At 45.3% G+C, this 27,863-nt stretch overlaps 3 protein-coding genes across 4 annotated transcripts; all 3 read left to right on the top strand.

Moving 5' to 3' along the window:
• Positions 1-309: 309 nt before the first annotated feature.
• taf1b (TATA box binding protein (Tbp)-associated factor, RNA polymerase I, B) lies at positions 310-6,519 on the top strand. Of its 2 annotated transcripts, none has more exons than XM_037086887.1 (15): positions 310-485; positions 1,220-1,318; positions 2,251-2,338; positions 2,743-2,840; positions 2,932-3,024; positions 3,179-3,272; positions 3,587-3,755; positions 3,843-3,942; positions 4,143-4,290; positions 4,445-4,619; positions 4,713-4,750; positions 4,865-4,952; positions 5,066-5,136; positions 5,411-5,634; positions 5,839-6,519. In XM_037086887.1, the coding sequence occupies exons 1-15, from the start codon at positions 468-470 to the stop codon at positions 6,025-6,027; spliced, it is 1,692 nt and encodes a 563-aa protein (XP_036942782.1). In that variant the 5' UTR covers positions 310-467; the 3' UTR covers positions 6,028-6,519. The 2 variants fall into 2 exon arrangements, with proteins under 2 accessions (XP_036942782.1, XP_036942780.1); XM_037086885.1 differs by having other exon boundaries at positions 314-485; positions 5,411-5,639; positions 5,778-6,519.
• An 8,481-nt stretch (positions 6,520-15,000) lies between these two features.
• On the top strand, positions 15,001-22,223 carry klf11a (Kruppel-like factor 11a). Its single transcript, XM_037086884.1, has 4 exons — positions 15,001-15,237; positions 18,556-18,777; positions 19,318-20,191; positions 20,419-22,223. Exons 1-4 carry the CDS (start codon positions 15,205-15,207, stop codon positions 20,712-20,714), a joined length of 1,425 nt encoding a protein of 474 aa, XP_036942779.1. The 5' UTR covers positions 15,001-15,204; the 3' UTR covers positions 20,715-22,223.
• A 1,979-nt stretch (positions 22,224-24,202) lies between these two features.
• mettl22 (methyltransferase like 22) lies at positions 24,203-26,264 on the top strand. The gene has a single exon (XM_037086930.1). It carries the CDS (start codon positions 25,020-25,022, stop codon positions 26,202-26,204), a length of 1,185 nt encoding a protein of 394 aa, XP_036942825.1. The 5' UTR covers positions 24,203-25,019; the 3' UTR covers positions 26,205-26,264.
• Positions 26,265-27,863: the final 1,599 nt, after the last annotated feature.

Genomic DNA, 27,863 nt, shown 5'->3' with positions numbered 1-27,863 from the left:
CCGGACCCCCCCGTGGCCCCCCACCAGGGAGTCTGCATCAGTAATACAGTCTATTATATGTATTTGTACTGAAGGGGAAGGCTGAAATAAAGTGTCTCAGCAGTTTGCGACCCAATCAAAATTGTTGAAATTGTAAACACTGTCCCATTTACCACTTGTCTGAATGAGGGATTTGTCTTTTTTTTTTCCGGGTTGCATTTGCACCTTAACAACAAAGCCGGCCCCAACCTGCCCACCTATTGAAACTGGTCCAGAACTTCTCTGCTTGCAGGCCCGCAGATGGAGGACGCTGCAGTTCATCGTCCGGCCTGTTGGTGGCAGCAGAATACCGCGGAACGCTCACACCACCGGAAAGCGTAGAAGAAGAAGTGAAGCCCAAACAAACCCTGTACATGTGGACTTCAGCTCGAACTTAACAGAACCACAGAAAAGTGTTGGTGTCGTGTTCTGGTGGTTCGTCAGTGAACATGGACGACGAGCACACCGTAAGTTCTGCTGCAGATTCCCGCCACTGTAAGGAGCAAGTTAGCTGACGTCACTGTGTAAAGCTAACGGAGCGGCCGCGAGTGTTAGCTAGCCCGTCCCCACCAAACTCCATTTAATAATTTGGCAAATTTAGTTTATTATGCTAATTGTATTTAACACAATTTGAGGTATTTTTCTAAGTATATACGAACCAGTGTAACAATCAGCAGCGTCTTTACATGAAGGTAAAACATGTTCTGATACTCGATCATTGCGGACTTAGAAGTAAAAGTTCTTATATGGACTCATATATCTCATGTATTAAACTTTGAAAGTCTATTTAAAAAGCGTTAACTTGTCTAAGAGTTCACCGTTTTTATTCATTTATTTATTATTTAGTCACGTAAAGCTGTTGTAGATGGTTTTTAGACTTGTATGCCATCAACCAAGGAAAGAAAGAGTAAACTGAGTTGTTATCTATGAGACCCTGGTGAAGTGTGGGAGTAATCAGAGCTGACAGCTGGGTACACTCATCATATTCGTTTATAATTCAGGACATGACGAACGAGATGATTTAGTTTGTGTTAAAGTGCAGTTATGGATGTTTTATCACAGTAATAATAACAATAGTTTTATTTCTCTCTTCATGATATAAAATAATGATATATAACATTGAAACAAACTAGTTGTGAGTCTCATTCATGTTAATGTAGATCGTGTGTGTGTGTGTGTGTGTGTGTGTGTGTGTGTGCAGGCCGGGTTCAGGGAGCCCTGTGCTCAGTGTGCAGCGGTGGACTGGGGCGTTTCAGACGAGGGTCGTTTCTACTGCAGGTCCTGTCACAACGTCATCGAGGTAAACAACAACACCACCAGCTGATGGGTGTGTGTGGTCACAGCAGTGCTACACACACATGTTTATACACACATTAAACTTTCCCCAGTGTGTCTGACATTGTTTCTGTAGATTAAAAGTATAATCACCACATAAACATCTTTAAAATGGCTCCCCCTCCTCCGTCATGTCTGCTGCTCCTCTGTAAAGTCTCACACACTTGTTTTGGCTGAATACTGGACCGGGATTGGCTCCAAACTATCTGTGATGTCACAACCTCTTAAGGCAGACTTTCAGTGAGCTCAGAGAAGATGATCAGAGCGCAGTGAGGACTGGAGGAGGACATATGTTACATGAACATGTGCGTTCGCTCATCTGAGATATTGAATTCTACAAGTGTTATAGAATATGTAAATATTTGAGATTTTTATTGGAGCCTGATTCTGGATATTTAGCTGATACTGCTGTTGAGTTTGATATCGACATCCATGTAAACATCCCTGCGTGTTGTAATGAAACACGTGTGATGTGATGTCAACAGACAAGACAGTTCACAGTTCAACTCTAAACTTTATTGTTCATATACGACTGTAAACACTGAGCATGTTATTCTGCATCATGTTCTGTATTAAACGTTTCCTGTCGGCGCTCACAGGACGACACTGAGATATAAAACTGCTCTGTTATAAACTAGTTTATAAATGTACTAAATGTAAACTAGTCGTGATATTTTGTATGTTATTGTCTCTCTGCTGCCATCAGTTTAAACTTGTTGACTTCAGATGTTTGTGAGCTCTTCTGTTGCAGTTTCTACATTTGTACTAACAGTTTCTGATCTAAAGGTGAAACTGAGCTGCTGCTGTTTCTGTGCTGCAGTCCTGCTGCGTGTCAGCAGGTGGCAGCGTTACATCAAGTTTTGAGTTTATAACATGAGCGTGTCCAAATGTTCTTAGAGAACCAGAGAGGTGGTGGACCCCAACTTCACTCCTGGCTCCACCCGGATCAGCACCATCAGCAGAGGATCCAGAACCAAGAGGCCCGGTCAGACTGCAGATTGTTATTCAGCATCATTCTGTTGAACATCTGTGTGGATGGTTTAGGGCTGAAATGATTCGTAGACTCATCTGAAATCATTCAAAAACTATTAAAATAATTCCATTTTTATTTGAGTGTTGAACAGTCTGGGTTCTTGTGTCACAGTGAACTGAAGGTTTTGGTGTTTTGGACCGTTTGTCACATGAAGACGTCATGTTGACCTCCAGGGGAACTTTGATAAAGATTTTTTTAATTGAATCAAATCTTGAGATATTGATTAGCTGCAGCTCTGATGTCAGTCTGGAGTCGATGACCTGATTTATTTGAATGTTTCTACTGATACAAACATGATGATTATAGTTGAATATCGATCCTGAAGAATAAAGTGTGTTGTGAACGTTGTGTTTCAGAGCGCGGCCGTCAGTGGATGATCTGTGAGGGTTTCCAGTTCATCCTGAGGAATCAGGCCGACGCTCTGCTCCGACTGGGAGTCAGTCCAAACTTTAAGGTTTGTTTTTACAACCGAACACGGAGGCAGAGTTTAGTTTGGGAAACCTTCTGATGAGAAGATGCTCAGGTATTTGATGTGTTTGCTCCAGGACGACGTGCTGTGTCAGCTGTGGAGACTCTACCTGCAGAAGAGTCGACAGGCCTTCACCCACAACCCAGTGACCAGCTCCAAGTTTAAAGTGGTGACGTCACAAATAATTTACACTTCCTGTTTTAACCTTGAATCAGCTGCCTGCTGTTCGTTGTGATAAAAGAATGTAAAGTTGATTGGCTCAGATTATTGAAGGAGTTTGTTAAACCTAAAAGTTTCCAACAAAGGTTCTGTGTCTCTCTCAGCGAGGTCTCGACTCGGACTCGGACAGTGCAGCCGAGTTATCTGTTGTGTCGGCCAATGAGACGAACCTGTCCTGCACGGCCGAGTCCAACGCAGGTGAAGGACGCCTTGAATCTGTGATGAAGTTAAATGATGTCAGAACTTGTGTTTTCTGTGAGGTTAACAATTTTTTAAATTACCTGCAGTCAGAAAGTTGATCGTCAAAGATCTGGTGAAGTTTCCAGCGTGTGTCTGCAGGTTTACACAACGTGATGTTTGTCTTGTGACGTTTTCATGTGTTTGTACTGAAATTCAACATTTTCTCTATTTTGAAATGAGTGATTACTCAGTGTACCTGCTGTGTCAGGAGGGGAAAGCAGCAGCTGTGTTTGTTTTTGAATGTCAGTTGAAATGTTCCTTTACCTCCACAGAGAGCTCCAGTGAGTGGTCGCTGTGTTCTGGTTCTGTGGATGCTTCCAGCTACCTGTCGGCCCGGCTGCGGAGGACACGCGGGCTGATGAGCATGATGAAGACTTTGGCTCTGATCCACCTCGCTCTGATCTGGAGCGCCGAGACACTGACGCTCAGCGACCTGCTCAGGTAACAACACACATTAGATCGAGTTGATTGTGCCTAGGCAAGGTCCTGGAAAGTCCTGGAACAGTCAGTTGATGTGTTTGTTTCCAGGTTGGTGAACGAAGGTCACGTCCCGTATGTGAACGCTTACGAGGAACTCCCTGATGAGATGAAGCTTGAGGGGAAAGACGCTCTCATCTTCAGAGTAGAGGTCAGAAATCCATCAGAGAGAGAGAGAGAGAGAGAGAGAGAGAGAGAGAGAGAGAGAAAGAAAGAAAGAAAGAGAGAGATCTATAAATATCTATAGAAAGAAATCCATCAGCTCCCAATACTGATCAATAATCTACAGTTAACTGTATATGTAAAGGGTCGGTGGTGTCTGTCACTTCAGAACATGTATGTTGTCTGCAGGCTGTCCCGTCTCACCAGACGGTGCATAAAGAGGCGGAGACTCTACTTCTGTTCCTGCAGCTTCCTGCTTTTCCTCCAGTCAGCCGCCAGAGTCTGCTGCACCCGTCTCTGCTCAGCCTGCGATACCTGATGGACGCCAACCTGCCCGGTAACAATTCTGCTAATGTTAACAATGCTGCTGATACCACAATTGGCCGGCTAACGGTGGTGCTAATGCTAACAATGCTAGTGATGCCACTGTCCCTGAATCAAACCTGGATTAAGCTAAAGCATCGTGTTGGACTCTCGTCTTTGTTTCCCAGATGAGCTCCACCTGTGGGTCTGCAGACTGGTGGAGCGCACCGGTATGGCGGATGAAACGCTCCACGTGTCCGACCGTTTGTTACGTCCTGTCCTGCCGCGCTACGATGTCCAGGCCGCCGCCCTCATCATCGTCACCATGAAGCTCCTCTTCGGCCTGGATGACCACACTGAATGGTGACCAGAAATGTTCTTCATCACTCAGACGTTCTGAGTTTTTAAGGAATTTGCATTTTCAGTTTAAATTTTTTTTTGATTTGTGTCTTATAGGGATTTATCCAATCAGACAGGCGACCAGGACGACACCGGTGAGAAATTCTGTATTTCATGTCTTTGGTTTTAGTCTTCATGAATCCTCAGATCGTTTTTGATTCAATTGAAAATGCAACACAGAGGAGATAATTGAAACTGTGACCTGACAGGAGACCTGTTCAACCTGAGGAGGTGGTACCGGCTGCTGCAGGCGGCTCTGATCCGAGCTCAGCAGAGGAGAGACCGCAGAATTGCCAGGTGAGACATGAGCCACATTGACACCTGGACACCTCGTCTCATCAAAATAACTGGATGTGATCATTAAAGAGTGAAGTGAACAGGATTGATTAGTTGTCTCCTCTCCCTCACAGGAAACAGTGGAAAGCAAAGAAACCTCTGTATGATAACAAGAGGGAGAAATACTCCATGATAAAGAATAAGAGTAAGACTCTGATGTTCACCTCCCTTTCAGTATTTTAACCACACAAACCATAATGGGGCAATAATGTTTACAATCTTTATTAGTCGTGGGTGCTTCAGGCGTCCTCCTGATGAATCCTGAGCTCCATCAGAGCTGATCTGATCTGATCTGATCAGAAGACTTTATATCATCATTTGGGTGAACTGTCTCTTCAGAGCGATATATATATGAACGACTGTCTGTGTGTGTGTGTGTGTGTGTGTGTGTGTGTGTGTGTGTGTGTGTGTGTGTGTAGGAATAGCAGAGCAGGTGCAGTCATGTTTTGAGAGGCTGTCTTCCTGTCCGGTGGGCGTCGATCGCATCAATCCGTCCAGCTTCAGGTTCTGTTGGGGGGACGAGGACGGAGCAGACGGTCCCAGTCTGCACCAGAAGAAGCTGGACGGAGTCGTGACCCTGAAACTCGACGTCCTGACGCCCCTGAACTCCACCTACTGGCACCCGGCACTCAAAGCCTGCAAACTGCGGTAGGTCGGCTGTAGCTGACGGCTGATTTCAGTCAAAAAGTGGAAATAAATTGGTGATCACTGACTGAACGTCCGTCAGCCTGTGAGGTCCTGCAGGTGTAGAGACTCGTCCTGACTTCTTCTTCTTCTTCTCCACAGGTCCTGCAGCAGTCACTACTCAGAGGTGGAACCGACGCTGCCTCGGACATTCGTGTGGCTGCTGCAGCTCTTCAGCTTCCTGCTGGATGTGAAGCCGGCGTACCTGTACGAGGAGGTGCTAAAGGTGGAGAGACGAGCCATCAACAGCAAAACACATCGGAGGAAGAGGAGGAGAACCAGGGCCAAGACCCCGGCCGAGACCAAGGCCAAGACCAGGACCAGAACTCAAAGAGGACAAGAAAACAGATGAGAAACCTTCAAGTGACATCAGCAGTTTGTTGGTTGTTCAGGAACAATAATTTGATATCATGTTGCCATCGATGTTCTGAGCCTGACGACAGATCCTGTTCAGAACCGGTATCAGCATCCATCCTGAGTGGTCTGGTCGCAGGTGGACAGCTCCATGCACAGGTGTGAATGAGAATGACAATGAGAATAACATCCGATCACTCAGACCACATTCAGAGGTGGTCTGGATCACACTGAAGGACCGACCGGCAGCCTATTGGACCATTGAACCAGTGACATCATCACCAGACTCCCTTAACAAATGTGTCAGTTTAGTGAGTTGTGCAGAAACACGGAGTCTGTCTGTTTCATACAGAGCAGGAAGTGACATCACAAGTGGCCTCAGATTTGTGAGGACTGAAGTTAAAACCACCTTTCACGTCAAACTGTTGATTTTCTGCCGTCATTGTTACACGTTGCAAATGTTTTTAGAATAAAGATTTTAAAGAATTGATCTGAGCTCATCAGTTCTTTCCTGTAACAGAACCTCTGTCGGTGTCTGCAGAGTGGAAACAGCTGTTTGGATTTAGTTTTATATTTTCTCTTTGTGTTGCAGCTGAAGACAAAGAAACATCAGCAAGCTGCAGTGATGGGAGGCGACCAGCAGGGGGAGGCGGAAACAGGCGCATCAGATTGATTCAGACAGACAGACAGCAGGAGGACAGACAGACAGGTACACACTTTATTACATGTTGTTAACGAACTGAAACTGTGAAAACTGAACCACAATAAAGTTTTCTTACTGAAACAGCTCAGGTTTCTTCTAATCATCAGTCAGCAGGAACACGTCAGGAAGTTTAATCAACAGGGTGTTTTCTTCAGGAGACGCTGCTGCTGCTGCTGCTGCTGCTGCTGCTGATGATGATGATGATGATGATGATGATGAAGAAGATGAAGTGACTCCTGCTGCAGTAAAGTATCTGGTGTGTTTTCTGTCCACAGTCTCAGCAGCTGAAAGTCGTCTGAGGACTCGGTCACAATAATCCGTCCTGATGTTGTTGCCGCGGCGATGTGAGGTAGCGCTGCTCTGTAGTATCACCGTGGCAACATGAGGCACCAGATAACGAGGCAACGAGACGTAAAAACATCTGTTACCTCAGCTGACCGAGGACAAATGAGGGCAGTGCAGCAGAGACCAAGAAAGTCTCACCTGAGATGAACTTCAGCCTCTGAGTCTGACTGGGTTTTATATATATATATATATATATATATATATATATATATATATATATATATATATATATATATATATATATATATATTTATATATATATATATATATATATATATTTATATATTTATATATATATATTTATTTATATATATATTTATTTATATATATTTATTTATTTATATATTTATATATATATATATATTAAAATATAATATATATATATATATATATATTAAAATATAATATATATTAAAATATTTTAATAATTATAATATATAACACATACATACATATATATGTATGTATGTATGTATGTATGTATAATTTCCTTTTTATTTTCTGTATGAAAAAATAATCAGTGGTCCAGTGTTGTCTGGACTGATAAATGCCTCTAAAGACAGACTGTATGTGATCAATAACTCACGTGGTGATCAATAATAACATGCTGACGTCCTCTCAGAGAACTATTCTTCTCTGAAGTCATCTGAGGACACAGTTAAAATAATCCGTCAGGACGCTGGAATGAACCAGCCGCCTGTGAACGCATCGTTGAGCTCAGCTGAGGTGATGTGAGGTAAAGCTGCTCTCTATAGTATCGCCATGGCAACATGCCCAACGCTCTCAAGTTACCTAGCAACAGCCTTGGCGTATAACAGAGGGAAAACATGGCCGCCGCCAAAAACCCCCCACAGCTCCCCGTCAGTGTGAGGCTGAAGAGAAGAGCGAGTGATCAACATGTCCTCCATCTTCAACATGTCCTCCATCCTCCACATGTCCTCCATCCTCCACATGTCCTCCATCTTCAACATGTCCTCCATCTTCAACATGTCCTCCATCCTCCACATGTCCTCCATCCTCCACATGTCCTCCATCCTCCACATGTCCTCCATCTTCAACATGTCCTCCATCTTCAACATGTCCTCCATCCTCCACATGTCCTCCATCCTCAACACGTCCTCCATCTTAAGCATGTCCTCCATCCTCAACACGTCCTCCATCTTCAACACGTCCTCCATCCTCAACACGTCCTCCATCTTCAACACGTCTTCTGTCTTCTTCTCAGGTGTGGAGTAACTCTGGTTACCTGAGCGAGCCGAGGAGAGAGATCAGGTGAGAGCAGCAAGAGACGAAGAGGACACGTCTTCTTCCAGTTTGTGTCTCTGACTGAAGTCAGATCAGTTTCATCTGGGAGACGATTAAGTCTTACTGTGTAAAGTTTAAAAGAAAGATTTAAGACTGAGACAGAACCGATGTGATTGGACCACACACAGCACCATGCAGTCATCATCATCAGGGTGTTCTGTATGTTCGGGCCGAGTCTTTAGAACCGGACCCGTCCTGGATGTTTGAGGCCGATCCAGTCAGTGTCATCATTGCATCGTGAACACCAGAACCACTGTGTCTGTGATTACTGACCAACAGGTGTGTCGGTCGGGTCGGGTGGGACCAGACCGGATCATCTCACACACAATTCGCATGAAATAAATAATTCAAGTCAGCGACCTGCGGACGTGTTTACAGTGTGAATGTGAAGGTAATATGATATAATATCTGTAAAGTTTTCAGTCACACAAACGTTAACAGGTCAAACGGATCAGTGGACTCTGATTCTGCACTCATCATGTGTGAAGAAAAATAAATATTGAACTGATATATTGGTTTATTTCTTCCTTTAGTTTCCGGTTGAACTGTGATAAAGAATATTCGAATATGAAACTTTGAGCCGCTCTGAAACAAACAACTTCAGAGTCGACTCGCTGAGAGCAGAAACAGAGAAGAGACTCTGAACACGTCCAGGTTCTGAAGAACACAAAGACTGAACTTTGGGTTCAGGATGCAGTTTAATCAGTTTTAATATAAATAACAAGAGATTACAATCAACCACAGAACAGACAAGTGACATCATTAATAAATGTTAAAGGTTCATTTATTCATTTCTTCACTTTGTTTTTTCTACCAGTTATTTGATTTTTTATAAAAACTGAAAAACATCAAATAAAACATTTATAATGAATCTTCAGTTAAAAGATTTTTGACTTTTAACAAAGTCTTACGGGACTTTCTGTCTGTAAAGACACTGAATTAATTAAATCATCTGTTAATGAAGAAGATCACAAACAAATCATAAAACTTCTGCTGCAGTGTGTGTGTGTGTGTGTGTGTGTGTGCCTGTGTGTGTAAACAGGATGACACGTGCTGCCTGCAGCTAAGCCCCGCCCCCCTGCCTGCAGGTCTCGGGTCACGTGTGGGCTGCAGGTGGAGGTCAGTGAGTTCACTCCACCATCTCACAAGCTGCTCTCTCTCCTGCTGGTTAGCCTAGCTTAGCATAAACACTGGCAGCAGGGGGAAACTGCTAGCCTGGCTCTGTCCACCTGTCAACACTTTGTAACAGGCTGGTTCTGGTTTCTTTGATGAACGGACGTGTTGAGTCCACTTAAAGTTTCCTGTCAGTGATTTTGTGTCATTTTACTGACGTCGATGTTTAAGAGCTTACAGCAATGCATCATGGTCCATGAGACCATCCTGTGTTTGTAGCAGGACCCATCAACAGTCAGAGGAACAGCATGTTTACATTATGGTTTTATGTTAACCAAATCCTAAACATAGTTTTTTAATATTATTTTCAAATGATGATAATTTTTGTACTTTCCCATTTTAAAAATTCTATTGTTGCTAGTTATGTTAACATGATTTTACAAAATTACATACATCTTTATGCTAACTTTTACGACAGGCTACATTAATGTTTGTAATGCTAACCTCACATTTCTTTATGCTAAACTTAATTTTTTACACTAATTACTATTTTAACCTTTGTTTTAGCCTAATTTTGACAAAGCTAGGCTAGCTGTTTCCAGTTCTTCTAGTCTTCATGCTAAGCTAGGCTGAACCGGTAATCACTCCAGCTCCATATTTAACACACAGACATGAGAATGATCCATTTAACTGAACCTAAAAATTTGAATTTAAAACTAATTTGATCTATTAGCTCATATTTATTGATTGTTAAAAACGTACAGACGCTGCTGCTGCTTAAAAGATTTTACTCGAGCTGTTAAAATGTTATCTGTAAGTAACCAGTCACTAAATCTGTCAGACAAATGTACACAACATTTGTTGTACACACACACACACACACACACACACACACAGGTACAAAGGCTTGTTTCCTGTTGGTGTCTGACAGGAAGTGGTCGTTCATCTGTCGGGTCAGCAGACGTGTTTGATCCTCAGAAACAAAAGACAAAGTGAAACGTTTTAAATTCATCAGTTTGTCTCCGAGGATCCAGGATATGTTTAGCCTAGCTTAGCACAAAGGCTGCCAGCAGAGCGGCGCGACTAGCCTAGCTAGTGTGTGTGTGTGTGTTTGATGACATACTGCCGTGGACAGGAAACGAGGGCCGGATGATACAGGAAGTGTATGTTGATATTTGACTGCTGGTCTGGAATCAGCCACCTCAGCACAGAAAGAAAACCTCCCATCACCCCTTTTACCCAAGTCTCAAACAGTTCAGTGAAAATAATCAGAGGATTCATCACCGTCGACTGAAGGATCTTAGTTAATTTAGATTAATTCATGGAGGCGAAGTTTGAGGAAAGTAAAGAAGAAGACAAACAACCAGAAAACTTCTTCTGAGGCTCAACGGGCTGCGATGGCGTCACTGCACCACCCACCTCATCCTACATGGAGCCTGACCTACATTCCACTGACCCCACCCACCCTGTACCCCCCTCCACACACACACACACACACACACACACACACTCAGTGTGGGTGTGTCCCTGGTCAGTGAGGTCGCTGCTGTTTGCTTCGGAGTGGAGTCACATCTGCTGCAGCGATCACACTCGCGTCTTCACTAAACTGATCCAGGAACTGGATTCAAACAGACTGAAGTCTGAGACTGAGTCTGAACTGGAGACTGAGTCTGAACTAGAGACTGAGTCTGAACTGGAGACTGAGTCTGAACTAGAGACTGAGTCTGAACTAGAGACTGAGTCTGAACTGGAGACTGAGTCTGAACTGGAGACTGAGTCTGAACTGGACTGAACTCTATAACCACACGTCAGGATACTGTTGGGTCTAAACTCAGGATTACAGGGTCAAACTAAACTCAAGACTAAACTCCTGTAGTACACCTTTACACTGATTTTAGAGGCTGCAGAACCTGTCAGAACCAGTCAGAACCAGTCAGAACCAGTCAGGGTCCATGTGTCGGCTCTGATCACCTCACTGGTCTGTTCGTCTCATTCAGAGCAACTTTTAACTTCAGGCTGACCAACAAACACTGAGGAGGAGTGTGTGTGTGTGTGTGTGTGTGTGTGTATTGGGGGGTTGTAGTTCCTGGAGGACTGATTCTTGGAAGTCTTGGAGGAGGAGCGACCTTTGACCTCGCAGTAATGTGCAGGGTCATAAACTCTCTCTCACACACACACACACACACACGCGGTTTGACTGACAGGTTCTGATGCAGACGGACTGATGTCGAGCGGCAGAACAAACCTCTGTTGTTCTGTCCAGATATTAATAATGATGTTAACATGACGAATGTTTCCGTCCTCACCGGTCCAGCACTGACACTTTGGGTTCAGTTGGTTCTGATCCTGGAGTCCGACGTCTGCAGCAGAACCGACCATCAGTCAGACGGACACTTGATGAAACATGCTTCTCTACGCCTCCGTCGGCTCAGGTTGGAGGTATTAACCCGCCCTCCCTGGTTTCCATGACAACAGCCAGCCAATTATCACCTCAGACAGCAGCGACTCAGAGGAAGTGAGGGACAAAGACTGAGCCCTGAACGCAGCACCAGAGAAGATATAACAACATAAACCACAGCGACACGTTCTCGTCTCTCTTCACTCTGAAACAAACACACGGCGATGATGTCAGCACATCATCACTGCTCATCATCACACTCACACTCTTGGTTCCACCTGGACCCAAAGTTTCTCTGAACTCAGGAAAACCGTCCTTGTAGATGAGCAAAAACTTTTTAAATGAATATCTGGATGATTCTTTGGGACAGAACCAGAACCAGAGCTCGGTGTGCAACACCTGCTGCGGTCAGCAAATCGTTTCTCTAACGAAGCTCACTAATTATCATCTAATTGCCTTTTTATGTCGGTGACAGTCAGCTGACAGTTTATTGTCAAAGAGATTTGGAGGCGTTGCAACAAAAGATCAGGTCTTTAACTTTACAGGAACCTGAAACAGCTGGACCTTCCAGAACTCCTGCACAGGACTGTGACCACGCAGCCGACGTGTTCAGAACGAGTGTTTACTCTGTAATATTATCATGTTGTAATGTTCGCCTGCAGAACGTGTTGTGGTTCTTTATTAAACACCATGTTAGTCCACCTGAGCTCAGCTGAACAGTCGTGGTGCTGATACAGCTGCAGCAGCTCTCCAGGTGAGCAGCGCGCCTCATGCAGGCTGCAGGTCTGAATCCAGGGACATTTTGCTGAATTATGTAATTTGACGTATAAAAACTTTAATTTCGAACCACAAGAAGCTCTTCAGATGTTTGTCTGACGTTACAGCTGTGAGAGCTGCCGGGTGAAGACGTCTGGACGTCACGACTGAACGTTGAAAAGATGTTTAAAAAGCTTGTTCTGGCTCCAGCAGACGTCTGTTCATGTTGTCTACAAGTGGAGAAGACGAGTTTCAGCTCAGAGAGTCTGATCAGCTGCAAACAGCTCCGCTGCTTCTTCCTCCTGCAGAAGTCTGCCAGTGTTTTCTGCCTGGAAACCGTTTTTCATGTGCCGACCGCCTGTGTGTGTGTGTGAGTGTGTGTGTGTGTGTGTGTGTGTGTGTGTGTGTGTGTGAGTGTGTGTGTGTGTGTGTGAGTGTGTGTGTGTGTGTGTGTGTGTTTCTCCTTTTCCTTTTTTTATTTCACAACCTCGCTGAACTTGAAAATGAAAATGAACTCACGTCACCTCGCCTGCTGCCAGATCCTGCTTTTGTCCCAGTTTCTGTGAGTTTGCCGTGCAGTATTTGCAGCGGCAGCATGTTGAGCCCGATCAGAACCGACACTGTTTGTCAAGTTTGGGTCGAGCTGCAGCTCAGTTCTGCTTGGAGGGACGGCACTGATCTGGGGCCGGTTCTCCTCCTGTCAATCAAACAGTGATATCTGAAGCATCACAGCACAAACAGCTCTTTGTCTGTCTGTGTCTCAGCACCACCCCTCATCACCTCCACCTTCCTCCCCTGTGTGTTCATGTCAGTGATGATGAGGAGGAGGGTGGTGGTGCAGCTCGACCCGCAGCCTCTCGCAGCAGCTTTAAAGGGTTAACACACAGCCACAACAAAGGAGCTGGTGCTGGGCCGCTGTGTGAGGGAATGGGGGAGGAAGGGGAGGACGGCGCCTTCTAGCCCCGCCCTGGACTTCTTCATCGGAGAGGCTGTTTACAACCTCGACGCATAGGAGTCCCCGGGTTCATCGGCCCGGTGGGGAGGGGGTGAGGAGGAGGAGGAGGAGGAGGAGGAGGAGGAGGAGGAGGAGGAGGAAAATGGTACAGGAAGAAGACAATAAGGAAATATGTTGAGGGCCTCTGAGCTCCTCTGACTCTCTTTGTTCCCGTCCGTCTCTTCTTCTCTTCCTCCTTTGGTTCTGTCTTCTCACAGAGTTGAACACGTCCGTCCACCAACACGTGATGAGACATGTTGGACTCAGAACCTGAACAGTTCAGTTCTGTCTCTGCTTTTATTATTCTTTTGTCCTCCTGCTGCAGATCCGCTCTGTCAGACAGTTGTTGTCTCCTCCACGTCATCCACCCGTCCACACGTCATGTGACCAGAGACATGTAGTATATAATCTGCACACACACACACACACACACACACACACACACACACACACACACACACTGTTTACATCTACATGTTACATGAGCTTCACAGCAGCAGGATCTGTTCAGGTGACGAGCTGCAGCATGAAGAGCAGTCAGGACTGATCTGAGGTCTGTTAAAGACAGAAGGTGATTAATGGAAACGTGGAACAATAAGAAAAGATGTGATGTCATAATGTTTATTTATTATTATATTGAGTCTGAGACATAATTCTGTTTGTCTCGTTTTAATGTAAATAACAAGTTGTTACTTTGATCAAACAAATGTTCTGATTGGTTTCTGATATTGTGTCTGACATGATGTTTAAACGTACACACAATGAGAAAAGTGTCACATTAAATTCATTTAATATTTTCTTCATATTTGTCCACTACAAACAAAAAAATCTAATTTTTCATCATGTTTGATGGACGTTTGTTTTTCATTCCAACAATAAAATCTGGAGATTTTTGTGTTTCTGACTCAAACATGTGAAGATGTTAATAAATGTGGAAACATGTGATATAATTAAAATATGATTAAGAATGTGACGTCAGCGGGTTTAACTGACATGTTAACATTTGAAAAACATAGAATAATTGTGTGACGTCAACGGTGACAGTCAGCTGTGGTAATGAGTGTAAACTCATTAGCTGTCTGTGTTTCTGCTGAGAATTCGGATGTTTGGACCGGCTCGTGTCTGCGGTTCTGCTCTACACGCCTCTCCCGCGCGTCCTCGCGGGTGTCGCGGTCCCGCCTCGCGCCTGTCTGCTTCCCAACCTTTCCCCCAGTTCGAGCGCGCGGCCGGGTTCACCGGGTTTACTCTGACACCGCTGACTCCCCGGACACGCCCTCCGACAGCCACGCACCCCGCGTCGGGCCAATGGCGTCGCGACCACGTACCGATCACGCACCGCCTCGCGTGTGATTGGCCGCGGCCCGCTACACCTTTGCTTGTGATTGGCTGCGTGTTACCACCCGCCAGACTGCTCGCGATTTTGTTTCTGTGTTTTTTTCGGCTCTTTTTTTTTCGGCTCACTCAGCTGCAGGTTCTGCTGGCAGCGGCTCGGACGGAGCGACGCCTCTCACATCCCGCTGTGTCCGCGCGTCGCTGCCTCACTTGGACCGAACTCGTCCGGATGCTCAGCTGTCCGCCGGAGCGCTGCTGTCAGGTGAGTCCGCTTCACGGGACCGCGCCGGACCGGACCGGACCGGCTGCCCGCGTCACATTTCATTGTAAAGTTTATCAGAAGTGATCGATACCTGCGGGTCACAACCGGGACCGACCCCCGAGACCCGAAGCTCTCCGAACAGGCTGCGAGTTAGCATGCTAACGCTGCTAACGCTGCTAGCGCCTGTTTGTGTCTCATTGGAGCTGGTTTATCTGAGGTCACACTGAACCCAGTGTGTGTGTGTGTGTGTGTGTGTGTGTGTGTGTGAGAGAGAGAGAGAGAGGAGAGGGTGTGAGTGTGTTTGTGTGTGTGTGTGTGTGTGTGTGTGTGTGTGTGAGAGAGAGAGAGAGAGAGAGGAGAGGGTGTGAGTGTGTGTGTGTGTGTGTGTGTGTGTGTGTGTGTGTGTGTGTGTGCATCACAAAGTTTAAACGCTGATGAGCAGCTCTTTGTTTTGGTGCCGGTCCGGCCGCTTGGTGCCGTCTGGTGTGAGCAGAACCAGGTTCTGGTCGTTGGTTCGGGTCCCGCTGGGTCTGTTGTACACCAGATAACTTATAAATCATGTTAAAGTTCCGTCTGTTCTGGTTCTGATTGATGTTAGAACACAAACGTATATTGATGAATATTTTTTGTAAAATATCAGAACATAGTAAAAAAAAACAAAAAAACAAACAGCATCAGGATGGATCTGATCCGATTGGGGCTCGGTCTGTGTTGTCTGTGAGGTTCTGGCTGATGGTCTTTGTTGTTGGGTCTGTACAGACAGCGAGCCCTGCTGGTTCTGTCTGAGCTGTTAGTCTACTTATCAATCACAGTGAAGTTCTGATGATGTCAGACACAAACAGTTCATCTTTATATGGAACCTTCAGATTATTGATCCCAGATTATTAATTTGTTGTCTGTAAAAAAATGCTCTCAGATATTCAGTTTATCACAGAAATCAAATTCTGATCATCAGTCATCTGTTTTATTGATCCAAACAGTAAACAGAGCATCAGGACTGTTGCTCAGGATGTTTCTGTGGATCAGAAATCAAATATTAACTCCAGAATCAATCGATTTGAATCGATTAATCGAGTCTGGCTCGGTTTGTTCGTAAAGCTGCACCTGAAAACAAAGAGACAGCCGAGGAAACGACCGCGACGCAACCACAGAGCAACCAGAACGGAACCAGAACCAAACCAGAAGCACCAGCATGAACAGAAAACAATCTGCGGTCGGGTCAGAACCTCAGCATGGGGTTAGTGCAGGTGTGCTGCTGTCAGTAAACAGGTGTGTTGTCTCCTGTATTGTTTCCTGCCGCTGTAACCTCATTATGTGTTGCTGTGTGATGTGTTTGTGTGATCTTGTGCGTGGGAAATCACAGCGCCAGAGCACCGTACTCTGTGTGTGTGTGTGTGTGTGTGTGTGTGTGTGTGTTGCAACAGATTGACTTTGTTTTCTCCAGCTACACTTCCTGTCGGGAGCTTCCTCTCTCTCTCTCTCTCTCTCTCTCTCTCTCTCTCTCTCTCTAAGGGCGAGTCAGTGCATGTTAATGAGGGAGGAGGGGGAGGGGGCGGGGCTTGTTTCTTTTTTTGGTATGGGGGTGTTATATCTGGCACGCCACCTCCCGTCATCTATTCTCGGGTGCAGGGGAGGTTCCCCGTTGGCTGGGTGTACCCGCTGCAGTGCCCCCCCCCTCTATCTATCTATCTATGTCTCTCGCCCCTCGCTCGCCCTCCCTCCACCCTTCCTGTACGTGCAGCTGAGCATTCACCAGATGCCAGCCGAGCAGCCAGAAGCTCTTTGTCCCCGCTCACCTCCCGGCTACACTTACTGAATGTTTGGGTGCCGTCGTTCACCTCGGCTGCTCCGCTCAACGTTTTAGTTTGCTGTAGAGGAGAAGTGAGAGCGCAGTGACATCACTGGTGATCAGATGTGTGGTGTGCACTGTCATGACTGAAGGGAGAGGAACAGACGAAACGATGGTTGAGCACTGGCTGGTGTAAATGTCACCATTTTGCATCCCTGCAAATTTTGTAGCCACGTAAGAACTTTTAAAAAAAAGGTTTGAGAGCATCAAAACGGTTTCATCAGAGAAGGAAAAGTCCCACACCAAGCTCAGTCATGTCCAGAAATCCATTTGGCATCCCAACTCATAATTACTGTTCTTATAAAATGAAGCAGAAAGTATTTGTGTGGAACTTTGTGGACACACGCAAAAAACTTTTTTTTTTCTCCCTAGTGAAATGATCAGGGAACTAAACTGGACATATTTGGGATCCCAACTCAACAATTAAACAATGTTGAGCACATGACGTTTAACTTCAGGACTTCCATTTTATTCTTAAAGGAAGAAGAAGAGGAACAAAGGGGAAAAGATAACCAGCTGATTGTCTAGTTACCATCGTAAAAGTCACCATCTTGCATCCCTCCTGCTGTTGTTAGTTAAACGGCAAGTCAGACAGATTTTCTCAACACAAAAGTGAACTTACTGGAACTGGGAGGGAACTCAGTTGATCACATTTGGGATCCCAGTTTTTTGAGTTTGTAATTATTTAAAGTAATTGTGAGAATATAAAGTCTTATTTAAAATCTTGAAACTGATTTTAACTTTATAGAGCAGGAACATTTTATTAGAGGACACATTTGGGATCCCAAATCAGATTTACATTTGCTGTGAACATAAGAAAATACTTGTTTATCACACAAAACAAACACAAAAGGAGGAAAAAACACATTGTTCTGATCATTAGGAATCTCAGCCAGACATATTTGGCATCCCAACTCAAAAAAGAAAATACTTTTTCATTGACTTGGCTGTCAGACTGAAGAACTAAACAACACTGTACAGCTGAGGACACTTAATATGAGGACAGTGTCAGACTGAATCAGAACGGAAATCTGCTGTACACATTTGGGATCCCAACTTATATTTATATTTTAGGAGAAAATAAGAAGACTTGTCAAAATAAACATATTGTCGGGAACCTGAACAACATTACTGAGCAGCACACATGAGCCAGCTCGGCACAATACATTTGGGATCCCGGCTCGTATTTTACTGCTGCTTCTTGGTCTGTTTAAACCACAGTGGAACAATTGATGTACTTTTACAGAACTGAATGTTTAGTTGCTTCGTTTTTGGAAACTTCTCTTTACGCTTAAATTTCCATTTTAGAAATACACGAGATTTATGGAGGGAAAATGTCCTCGGACATCTAAAGACTGTTGTTTTTGAGTTTGAACTGGCTCAGGGTGGACCGGCATCTTTTAGACTCTGCTCTTTGATTCGTGTTTGCTCTGGATCCTGATCCTCCTGGTCTTCTTGGTCTTCCTCAGGTTGACCAGATGGACGGCCGGCAGGTGACGACCATGGAGCTCAAGCCGTGCATCGAGTATCACGACCTGGAGGCTGCCGAGGCGCTCGTCAGCATGAGCTTCTGGGGTCAAAGGTCGCATAAACCTCGCCCACTGACCCCCACCTCCGACTCCTGTGACTCCATCCATCTCCACCCGGAGGGGGGGGACGCTCCCAAAGACCTGATCGCTCTGTCCTCGCTGGTGAGAAACATTTAAAAGGTTTCGTCTACAAATGAAATGTTGAAGTTCAGTAGATAATCCTTATCGGCGTCTGTGTTCAGACATGTGAAAACCAGAAAACATGTTTTATATGAATTCTAAGGATATCAGCTGATCTGCCATATCAGTCGGGCTGAAGCCTCAAGACCTGCTGACTCAAGATCAGACGGGAGGAGTCGTAACATTCTCTTATTCATATTCTTAATTTAAAAAGAATTCTTGTGGTCTTGTCTCTGTTTAACTAAATGTATAACTAATAATACGTATTAAAGTATATTTATATAAAAAACTGTCACGTTATCAGAGAAATGAAGATTGAATTATTGAATATTTTAATAGTCAAACAAGCTTTTAGTCGTTATTTCATTAACATATTTTCTCCGTCAGTTGTTGGTGTATGATGCGTTATATAAATTCTGTTTCTGCTCAGAGAGAATGATGGATTGATTGACTGACTGTGAGAATAAATGTCTTTAATCAATAACCTGACTCAGTTTAATTATGACCTGTGTCCTCCGTCAGTGTATGACTCCGCCTCACAGTCCGAGCTTCGCTGAGGCCTCCACCACCGCTGTCCTCACCACCACCTCCAGTCTGAGCCCCGCCTCCAGACCGGTCTTACCCCGCCCCAGCTCTGGCCCCGCCCTCCTCCGTGACTCCCACGCCGGCTCCGCCTCCCCCACCTCAGAGACCTCAGCACCGCCGCCTCAGACAGACGTGTCCTGCGTGGCTCCGCCCAGCAGGGCGATGGCCACCAGCGTCATCCGCCACACCGCCGACCGCCTCAGCATTCCTCCTCCTGCGCCTCCCTCCACCAGCCAGCCAACAGAAACCTCCACGCCACCACAGACTCTTCCAGAGGAGAAGGACGGACCTCCTGCGTCTCCTGACAGCTCGTCCTCTCCTACATCCTCAACGTCGCCTCCTCACTCCTCCCCACCGTCTTCCTCCTCCTCTTCCTCTACAGTCTCCTCGTCTCCAGTCCTCTGCCAGGTCTTTCCAGTTAGCAGTCGGACCGGGATGATCTCCGCCTTTGTCCAGGCGCCGGTTCAGGTGCAGACTCAGGGGGGCCCCAAGCCCATCCTGCCCCAGTCTCCTTCCAGCTTTGCTCAGCCTCTGCTGGTGGGCTCTGCTGTGCCGCAGGGGACCGTGATGTTCGTGGTTCCCCAGGCGTCCGTCTCCCAGGCACCACAAGGCCCACAGACTGTCATGACGCTGGGCAACACAAAGCTCCTCCCCCTCGCCCCGGCTCCCGTTTACATGCCGACTGGAGCGAGTGGCGGCGCCTCGCAAGCTGACTTCTCCCGCAGACGAAATTATGTCTGCAACTTCCCCGGCTGCAAGAAGACCTACTTCAAGAGTTCACACCTGAAGGCTCACTTGCGCACACACACAGGTACAAGGACCTGTTAGAGAGATACACTTGTGATCAAACGTATAAACACTGCGTCTGCAGCCAGCAGGTTCGACCACTAGAGAGCGCTGACGAGCTGTCAGATGTTTCCACGTAAACATTCAGAGCTAAAAAAGAAACACAAACGTGATTATTGTTTTGTGACCTTGTGCTTTTTGTTCTGTTTGTCCCCCTCTCTTCTTCTTCTTCTTCTTCTTCTTCTTCTGCAGGTGAAAAGCCGTTCAGCTGTCACTGGGAGGGCTGCGACAAAAAGTTTGCCCGCTCAGACGAGCTTTCCCGCCACCGCAGGACGCACACAGGAGAAAAAAAGTTTGTTTGCAACGTGTGCGACCGGCGCTTCATGCGCAGCGACCACTTGACCAAACACGCCCGGCGGCACATGACCACCAAGAGGGCATCCTCGTGGCCCGCTGAAACCCGAGACCTCAACAAAGTGGCACTGCCCAAGGGCCAAAACAGAGGCTCTGCACTTCCTGTCGGCATGCTGGTCTCCACATCCAACTAACAGACTCAGTCAGCAGCCCACAGGGCCAACTCAGGACCCTGGCGAAGGGGGGGAGGGGGCAACTGCCACCCAGACACTTCCAGGTTAAACTGTGACTGGATGTTTCAATCAGCTCCACATCAGGAGGATCTTTTCTACTCTACAAATCAGACTCTTCTGGTGAACTCCGGCTACGTTTACGTGAAGAACAGGGTGATTAGAACATGCTAACTCTGCTAACTGTGGCTCACTGTCTCCGTCTGCTTCCCCTCAAAACTCAACCAACACACAAGTAGATCCTGCAGGCGGCGCTAGAGGAAAGGCCATGTGTTTACATCTGTCAAAAGGTTTTGTCTTCTGATTCCGGCTCAGCTGTACTCTGAGCTGCATGCTACCATTAGCATATTGATATGACAATGTTAACTACACACGTCATTCACAGTAAACATGAGTGTTAGCGATTTATTAATTTTTAACATTCAGATGTTTATCTAGTTAACATGCTAACATGTCAACTTTAACATGCTAATGTTAGCATGTACATAGTTGAAAGGCCTTTACACACCGAGGGCGAGACAAATAAACTACACGAGAATGAAAAATACTTGTGAACGTGTTCACACCAGCAGCAACGAGAACTGTAGTGTTGAAATGACGTGTAGAAAATCTCACTCTGAAATGTGGAGTTGAGTTTAAAAAGGCCACGTTAGGACCCAGGATCAGCTTTTGGTTGCTGACGTATCCTGGTGACAGGTTGTAAGTGAGCAAACCTTCCACGGTTACTTTGATGAAAGTAATCAGAGCATCACCAGAAATGATTCCAGTCATGTAGACGAAGCCGGAGCAGCCAGCGGAGCAGCTCAGGACATTTTACTCCCACCAACCACAAACTCACCGACGGAGGAGGAGGAGGAGGAGGAGGAGGACAGGAAGGCGACCGGCTGCTACTCATCCACGGACAGAAACCAACAAAAACCTGACATTGCACTGGATTTTTTGAATCTTGCTTGTTTTTGTACTCTCTCCGTGTATAATCATGTTTACTTCATGTGTAAATGTCATGTTTAGCAAAATGTATGCACTCTTGTTATTTTTTGCCAAAGCCTCTGTATCGTGCTTCTATTATTAGCCTACTTCTGTTCATCGTTTGTGACTGTAAATAATGTAAATATATTAATATCTATATGAATGTTACATGTATTCCGATCTGCATTTATTGACAGTACGAGTTATTGATATTTTTAAAATGTCAGTGGACAGTATTCCTCACTGTGATACTACCTACTATCTTTGCTTTATACATTATTATTATTATTATTATTATTTAATAAACATTTGTTGAGGAAAAAGTGCTGTTTTTGATATCTTGATTTGGCCCATAGTGTAGCCAGTAAGAAAATACCTCATGTTATTAAATGTTATTCTTAATAATAACGGCTTATATCGAAATAATCCCATTTCTGAACATTTGCCTGTAAGCGATGCTGAAGAACATGGCTTTTATAATAAAAATGTACCACAAAATATAAAGTGTTGGTTTGTAGTTTGTTCTTTCTCAGCGGACTACGTTTCATCCTGTGACTGTCTGCTTTGTTCTGGGATCATCGTCGCTAAGCTAACAGTGGCTAATTCAGCTCAGTGTAGTTGATTATAAAAAACTGTAAAGAAACATTAAAGGAAAGGTTCAACATGTTTTATCTGAGAAGCATGTCTCTATGATAGTGATGGTTAGTGTAGCGTAGCATAAAGACTGGAAGTGGGTGGAGAGGGCTAGCCTAGCTGTCGATTTAACCAGTTTTTAGGGGGAGTTCTGTGTCTTCATGCTAAGCTAACTAGCCACACATCGCGTATGTCACTACAGGAGAGAATGAAACAACACACATGAACTCTGTTCTGTACTGCAGTCAGGGAGTTGTTTCATTTAATGCTACTTTATCATATTTGTATATTTCTTATAATTTATTTGCTTTCTTACAGTTATGGTCATTTTTTTTATATAAAATATGGGGCGCCGCTTAGCTTGGTTGGTAGCTCGTGGGACCCATGTGCCGAGGCCCTGCAGCGGACCGGGGCACGACTCCCGGCCCGGGTCCAGATTCATAAGAGCCTACCAAGTGTCATAAACAGATACATGACCATCACACACTACTCACCAGATTTAAAGTCACAAATAAGCATCGATACTTATTATATTTTGTTAAATGTGACACTTAATCATCACAGAGCCTCGTATATTCCTACTAACATTAACTCTTTAATGCAATACAGAATAACGGCATACAGAACAACTGAACACATTAATAATACATCACTTCACTTCATGACATCATCACAGGCACTGATGGCAAAAGAAAGATAAAGACGTGTCTGCCACCTGCTTCTCACATGAACATGAATTTAGATCTTCGGGTTGTTTATAACATATTTACAGAATATTTACAATAAATATTAAATATATAAATATTCAATGAACAAACTCAAGAACTCTAACTCCTGTACATTTAGATCTGTGGGTGTTTTTATACATGCGTTCTTATCATAGTTTGATGTTTGTTAAGTTTCTGTGAAATGTGTTAAAACACATCATATTATTGATCCATTAACATGTAATCAGGAGGTTAATGGTGCAGCTGGTCATGTTAAACACGTTCACAAACACACAGTCATAATTAATATTCTGCTCATGTTTGAATCTGAGAAGTAAGCAGCTGTATGAAAAACTCTTTAAAGAGATCAAGAGGTAACATGAACCGTCTGTGTGTGTGTGTGTGTGTGTGTGTGTGGAGCTGTGAAGTGTCACATCAACATCAGTGGAGCTGATAAACTCCCTGTTAATGGATCCTGACGTCACTCTGAATGTGGGTCATGTGACGGAACAGGCGGTTCAACTCGTCGAACCAGTGTTCCGGCTCGGCTGCTTTATATAAACATACATCGTCCCGTATATGAAGTTTCTGCTCGACGACAGCGGAGCCGTTACGTGTTGAGTTACACAACCGGCGCTCTCTCTCCCCACACAGCCCGGTAACAACGACCAGCCAATCACGAGCCGGCGCTGGGGGGTGTGACCAATGGGAGAGGACGACGTTCGGTCGGAGGGGCGCGTCATTGGCTGACGAGGAACCCGCCCACTTGCCTACTGACCGACATTCAGCTGAAGCCAAAGAAAATGAATAAAAAGACATAAAATAAATAAATAAAAACAGGAAGTGCGGCGGCGGCGGAGATTAACAGCGACACCTGGAGGCTGGAGGCGGTCCTGCAGCACAAAACACCCGAAGAAGAGCGTTGGATTCAAACACTCTGATCAAACTAAAGAAATACATTATTAATATTATTAATGAATAATAACGTTATTAATATCCATGTTGTCAACTCAATTATCCTCATGTTTCTAAGATGTCCTTATTGTTGAGATGAATCAGCCTACATCCCATAATAACCGATAATGACAGTGTGTGTGAGCACAGTAACAAATATTAAAGAACTGATATGTTGTCATATTAAAGCAGCTGTGTTCAGGCTGGACAGATATTCTGTTTACAAAGTCTTTCTTATGTGTTTCTTGGTATTAAAAAAATAGTAAGAACATTTAAAAAATACAGAGCAAAAATGTTACAATAAACACATTGTTCATAATGTTGTCATCATTAATAACAAGTTAGTGTTGTTATTGTTCAAATCAGGTGATTAAAAACACGACATTTTACATACAATCTGTAGCATTTGACAAATAATCAGTCCTGTCGATATTATGAGGTTAAATCTGACCGTTTGAAAATCCAGAAGTATGAATCTCTTTCTCTGTGTAATGAGGTGTGTGTAAATATCCAACAGTACAGTTTTATAAAGATCTGCTATGTAAAGGTTTATGACATACAGCTGTCCAAAGACAAACACGTATTAAAGGAATTATAATAACTATGTAAGACACAATCAGAGACGTGTGGTGAATAATTCATTAACATACAACATATACAAAAGTCTGTTATTCATCCATAAAGACCAACTGAGGCAGTTTAATACTTCCTACATTCGCCTGTTTAGATTCAAACATGAAATATTTTTGTAATCACAGATTTTAAATGAACTGTTCTGCTGGACCGTCCGTCAGCTCCGTGTCCGGCCGGCAGGCGGCGCCTCTGACGGCTGACCTACATTCAACATGTGTCGTTGTCTCCTCCAGCAGCCAATCACAGCGCTCCTTCCCGGAAACAGCTGATGAGCCATCTTCAGCTCCTCAGAGGGGAGCATGAAGGATTATCTGAGCCTGAGGACGGACTGCTGACCCGGAGACTCTGCTCCTCGGCCCGGTACTGATCCGACATGGACCGGATCACCTTCCACTACGACACGGTTCTGTCGGACGTGCACATGCTGCTGCCCAACGCCCGGCACCTCATGAGCCGCCTGAACCGGGTCGGACAGCCCGTCTTCATCTCTAAGTTCAAGATCCTGTCAGACAGCGAGAGAGCCGCGACGGAGGAGACGGAGGTGACGGACGACACACGGGGACAAGATGGAGGACGTGTGGAAGCATCAGTGGATGAGGACGGAGATTTTGAGATCACGCACCGGCCGAGAAGCCCTCCAGAGGGGAGCGGCCGAGACCCGGTCTGTCCCGTCATCCTCCATCAGTCCGACCCTGGTCAGGAGGAGCAGCAGGAGGAGGAGCAGGAGGAGCAGCAGGAGGAGGAGCAGGAGGGTGAAATCGTTATTAGGATCGAGCACACCATGGCCACCCCGCTGGAGGACGTCGGGAAGCAGGTGTGGAGGGGGGCGTGTCTCCTGGCCGACTTCATCCTCTCTGATCCGGGTCGTTTCAGAGGCGCCACCGTCCTCGAGCTCGGAGCGGGAACAGGTCTGACCAGCATCACCATGGCAACTGCCGCCAAGACAGTGTACTGCACAGATGTGGGCGAAGACCTACTGAGCATGTGCGAGAGGAACGTGGCGTTAAACAAGCACGTGACGGAGGCCTCGGGCGGGCAGGTGAAGGTGAGGCACCTGGACTGGCTCCAGCAGGACCTGCCCACTGACGCTGAGGTGGAGTTCAGCTGGACGGAGGCAGAAGTGGCGGATCTGTACAACAACACGAGCGTCATCATCGCTGCTGATGTTTGTTACGATGACGAGCTGACGGACGGCCTCTTCCGGACTCTGCACCGCCTCTGCAGCCACTTCAGCCACACCTGCACCGTCCTCTTCTCCCTGGAGAGGAGGATGAACTTCACCCTGCGGCACATGGACGTCTCCTGCGAGGCCTACGACCACTTCAGCCGCTGCCTGTCGCAGCTGGAGGAGGTGGAGGACGACCGGTGCAGCTTCAGCGTGCAGCGGCTGCCCACGGACTTCCCTCAGTTCCTGCTGTATGAGCGCATCGAGCAGCTGGAGCTGTGGAGGGTCACCTCCACCCCTCACCACGCCCGAGATCACCACGCCCAAGATCACCACGCCCGAGCTGCTGTGACCGTCGGCGGCCCGGAGGTCAGCGCACAAACCTCCAGCTAACAGTGGAACGACAGCAGCTTCACCCGTTAATGTGACTAATAAAGTTTTTAAAAGTTTTAATAATGCTTCTTTGATTTATTGCATGATTTCAACTCGTGCAGCGTCGTGATGACGTCATGTTAAGGTGACCAGTCACCTGATGTGAAGGTGACCTATACCTGTGTCCCAGATCAGGTTCTGCATCCTTGGAAGGAGCACCTGAAGGCCGATGATGTCACAGCGCTGCGTGAAGGCTCCTTCAGCTGCGTCCTTGTTCTCCATGTTTTTGGAGGACACACCACTCAGATACTTCGCCTCCTCACATATCCCAAGATTCTTTGTGGCTGCTGCTCAGTCCTGAACAAAGCGATGACAATGGCAACACGAAGCTAATTATGCTAATAATGCTAACATTACTGTGGGTTCATTAACAGGTCTACCTCTCCACCGGAGGTAAACCAGCCGCCGGCAGCACTGACTGAGCCACTTCTCCTCTTCCTCCAGGATCAGCAAAATCAAAAAGGTATTTGAGGTAAAACATTTTTACTTTCTACTCGTGTTCTCACTCTTACTTTCGTGGGACTGGGCGGCAGAAATCGTGACGTGGGTAATGGCAGGAACGTCTGGTTACGCTACCAGGAAATGGTCTGAAGTCTAGACCGTCTTATTTAGCAACAGCTGACGAGTCCTTCGAAGGATGCAGGACAGCTAATGTGAGAAGTGGCCACCTGTTGACTGGTGTTACTTTCAAAAAGCAATGTATTACATATTACTAGTTACATTGATTTTAAATATATTACAGTATAATGTTACTGACTGCGTAGAGTGATATATAACATACTACACACTGTTTTAGTTACTTTCAACAAAATGTCTGAATCACCTCTGTAGAACATTTAAACAGCTGAGATCTGTTTGAATAAACGACAGTCTTGGACTCAGATGAGCAGACAGACGATCACAGTCTGATGTTTTATGAGATATAAAACATATTGTTAATTGTAGGTTCAGTCATATGAAACACAGCAGACCTGTAGCTTCTATAATGTAGCCTGTTTATTATCCAGAACAAGGAACACATGATCAGAGATGAGTCTGCATCATCAGTCTTCATCACTGAACACAGAACCTCCAGGGCCGGCTGTATTAAATACACTTTATATTAACATGTTCATGTTGGTGTGGACGGGTACTGAAAATAGCAACAATACACATTTCACTTGGGTCGGTATCTGGATTGTAACATGTCACGTAACATTACTGTAGTAATATATTACTGTGATGCAATATCTTACTCTGTTACCACTAAGAGAAATATATTATTGTAACTGCTGTTCAATCAGTCAAACTTTATTTATACTGCACGTTTCAAAAAAATCTCAATGGAACTGAAAACTGTGTATATTAAGAAAACAGACAAGTTTGGAGACTAATGCACATCAACTAGAAAAAATATAATAATTAGTAATATAACTAGTTAAGTAATAACAATAATGATACAGTCACACTTTACAATAGGCAGCACATCACCAGAGTACCTGCTAACTGTTTCAGGACTGGAGTTACTTTCTTCGCATTCTGTTGATAGTTTTGTGTGTTTGAATGTTTTAAACTCAAATTCTACATACTGTACCTTTAAACAATTTGTTATGACCTCATTAATATGTAAATATTGAAATT

This window comes from Acanthopagrus latus, chromosome 22 (genome assembly GCF_904848185.1).
Source record: "Acanthopagrus latus isolate v.2019 chromosome 22, fAcaLat1.1, whole genome shotgun sequence".
Taxonomy (NCBI): Eukaryota; Metazoa; Chordata; class Actinopteri; order Spariformes; family Sparidae; genus Acanthopagrus; species Acanthopagrus latus.
Note: the sequence above shows the minus strand (reverse complement) of the source record. Positions and strands in the feature narration are given on the sequence as shown.

Bases quoted from the DNA above. Each gene is read 5' to 3' on its own strand.
- taf1b (XM_037086885.1), top strand. The intron at 3,273-3,586 runs GTGAAGGACGCC...TTACCTCCACAG, and splicing joins CACGGCCGAGTCCAACGCAG to AGAGCTCCAGTGAGTGGTCG. The intron at 4,291-4,444 runs GTAACAATTCTG...TTTGTTTCCCAG, and splicing joins GATGGACGCCAACCTGCCCG to ATGAGCTCCACCTGTGGGTC.
- klf11a (XM_037086884.1), top strand. From the start codon at position 15,205: ATGCTCAGCTGTCCGCCGGAGCGCTGCTGTCAG. The intron at 15,238-18,555 runs GTGAGTCCGCTT...GGTCTTCCTCAG, and splicing joins CGCCGGAGCGCTGCTGTCAG to GTTGACCAGATGGACGGCCG. The intron at 18,778-19,317 runs GTGAGAAACATT...GTCCTCCGTCAG, and splicing joins TGATCGCTCTGTCCTCGCTG to TGTATGACTCCGCCTCACAG.
- mettl22 (XM_037086930.1), top strand. From the start codon at position 25,020: ATGGACCGGATCACCTTCCACTACGACACGGTTCTGTCGGACGTGCAC.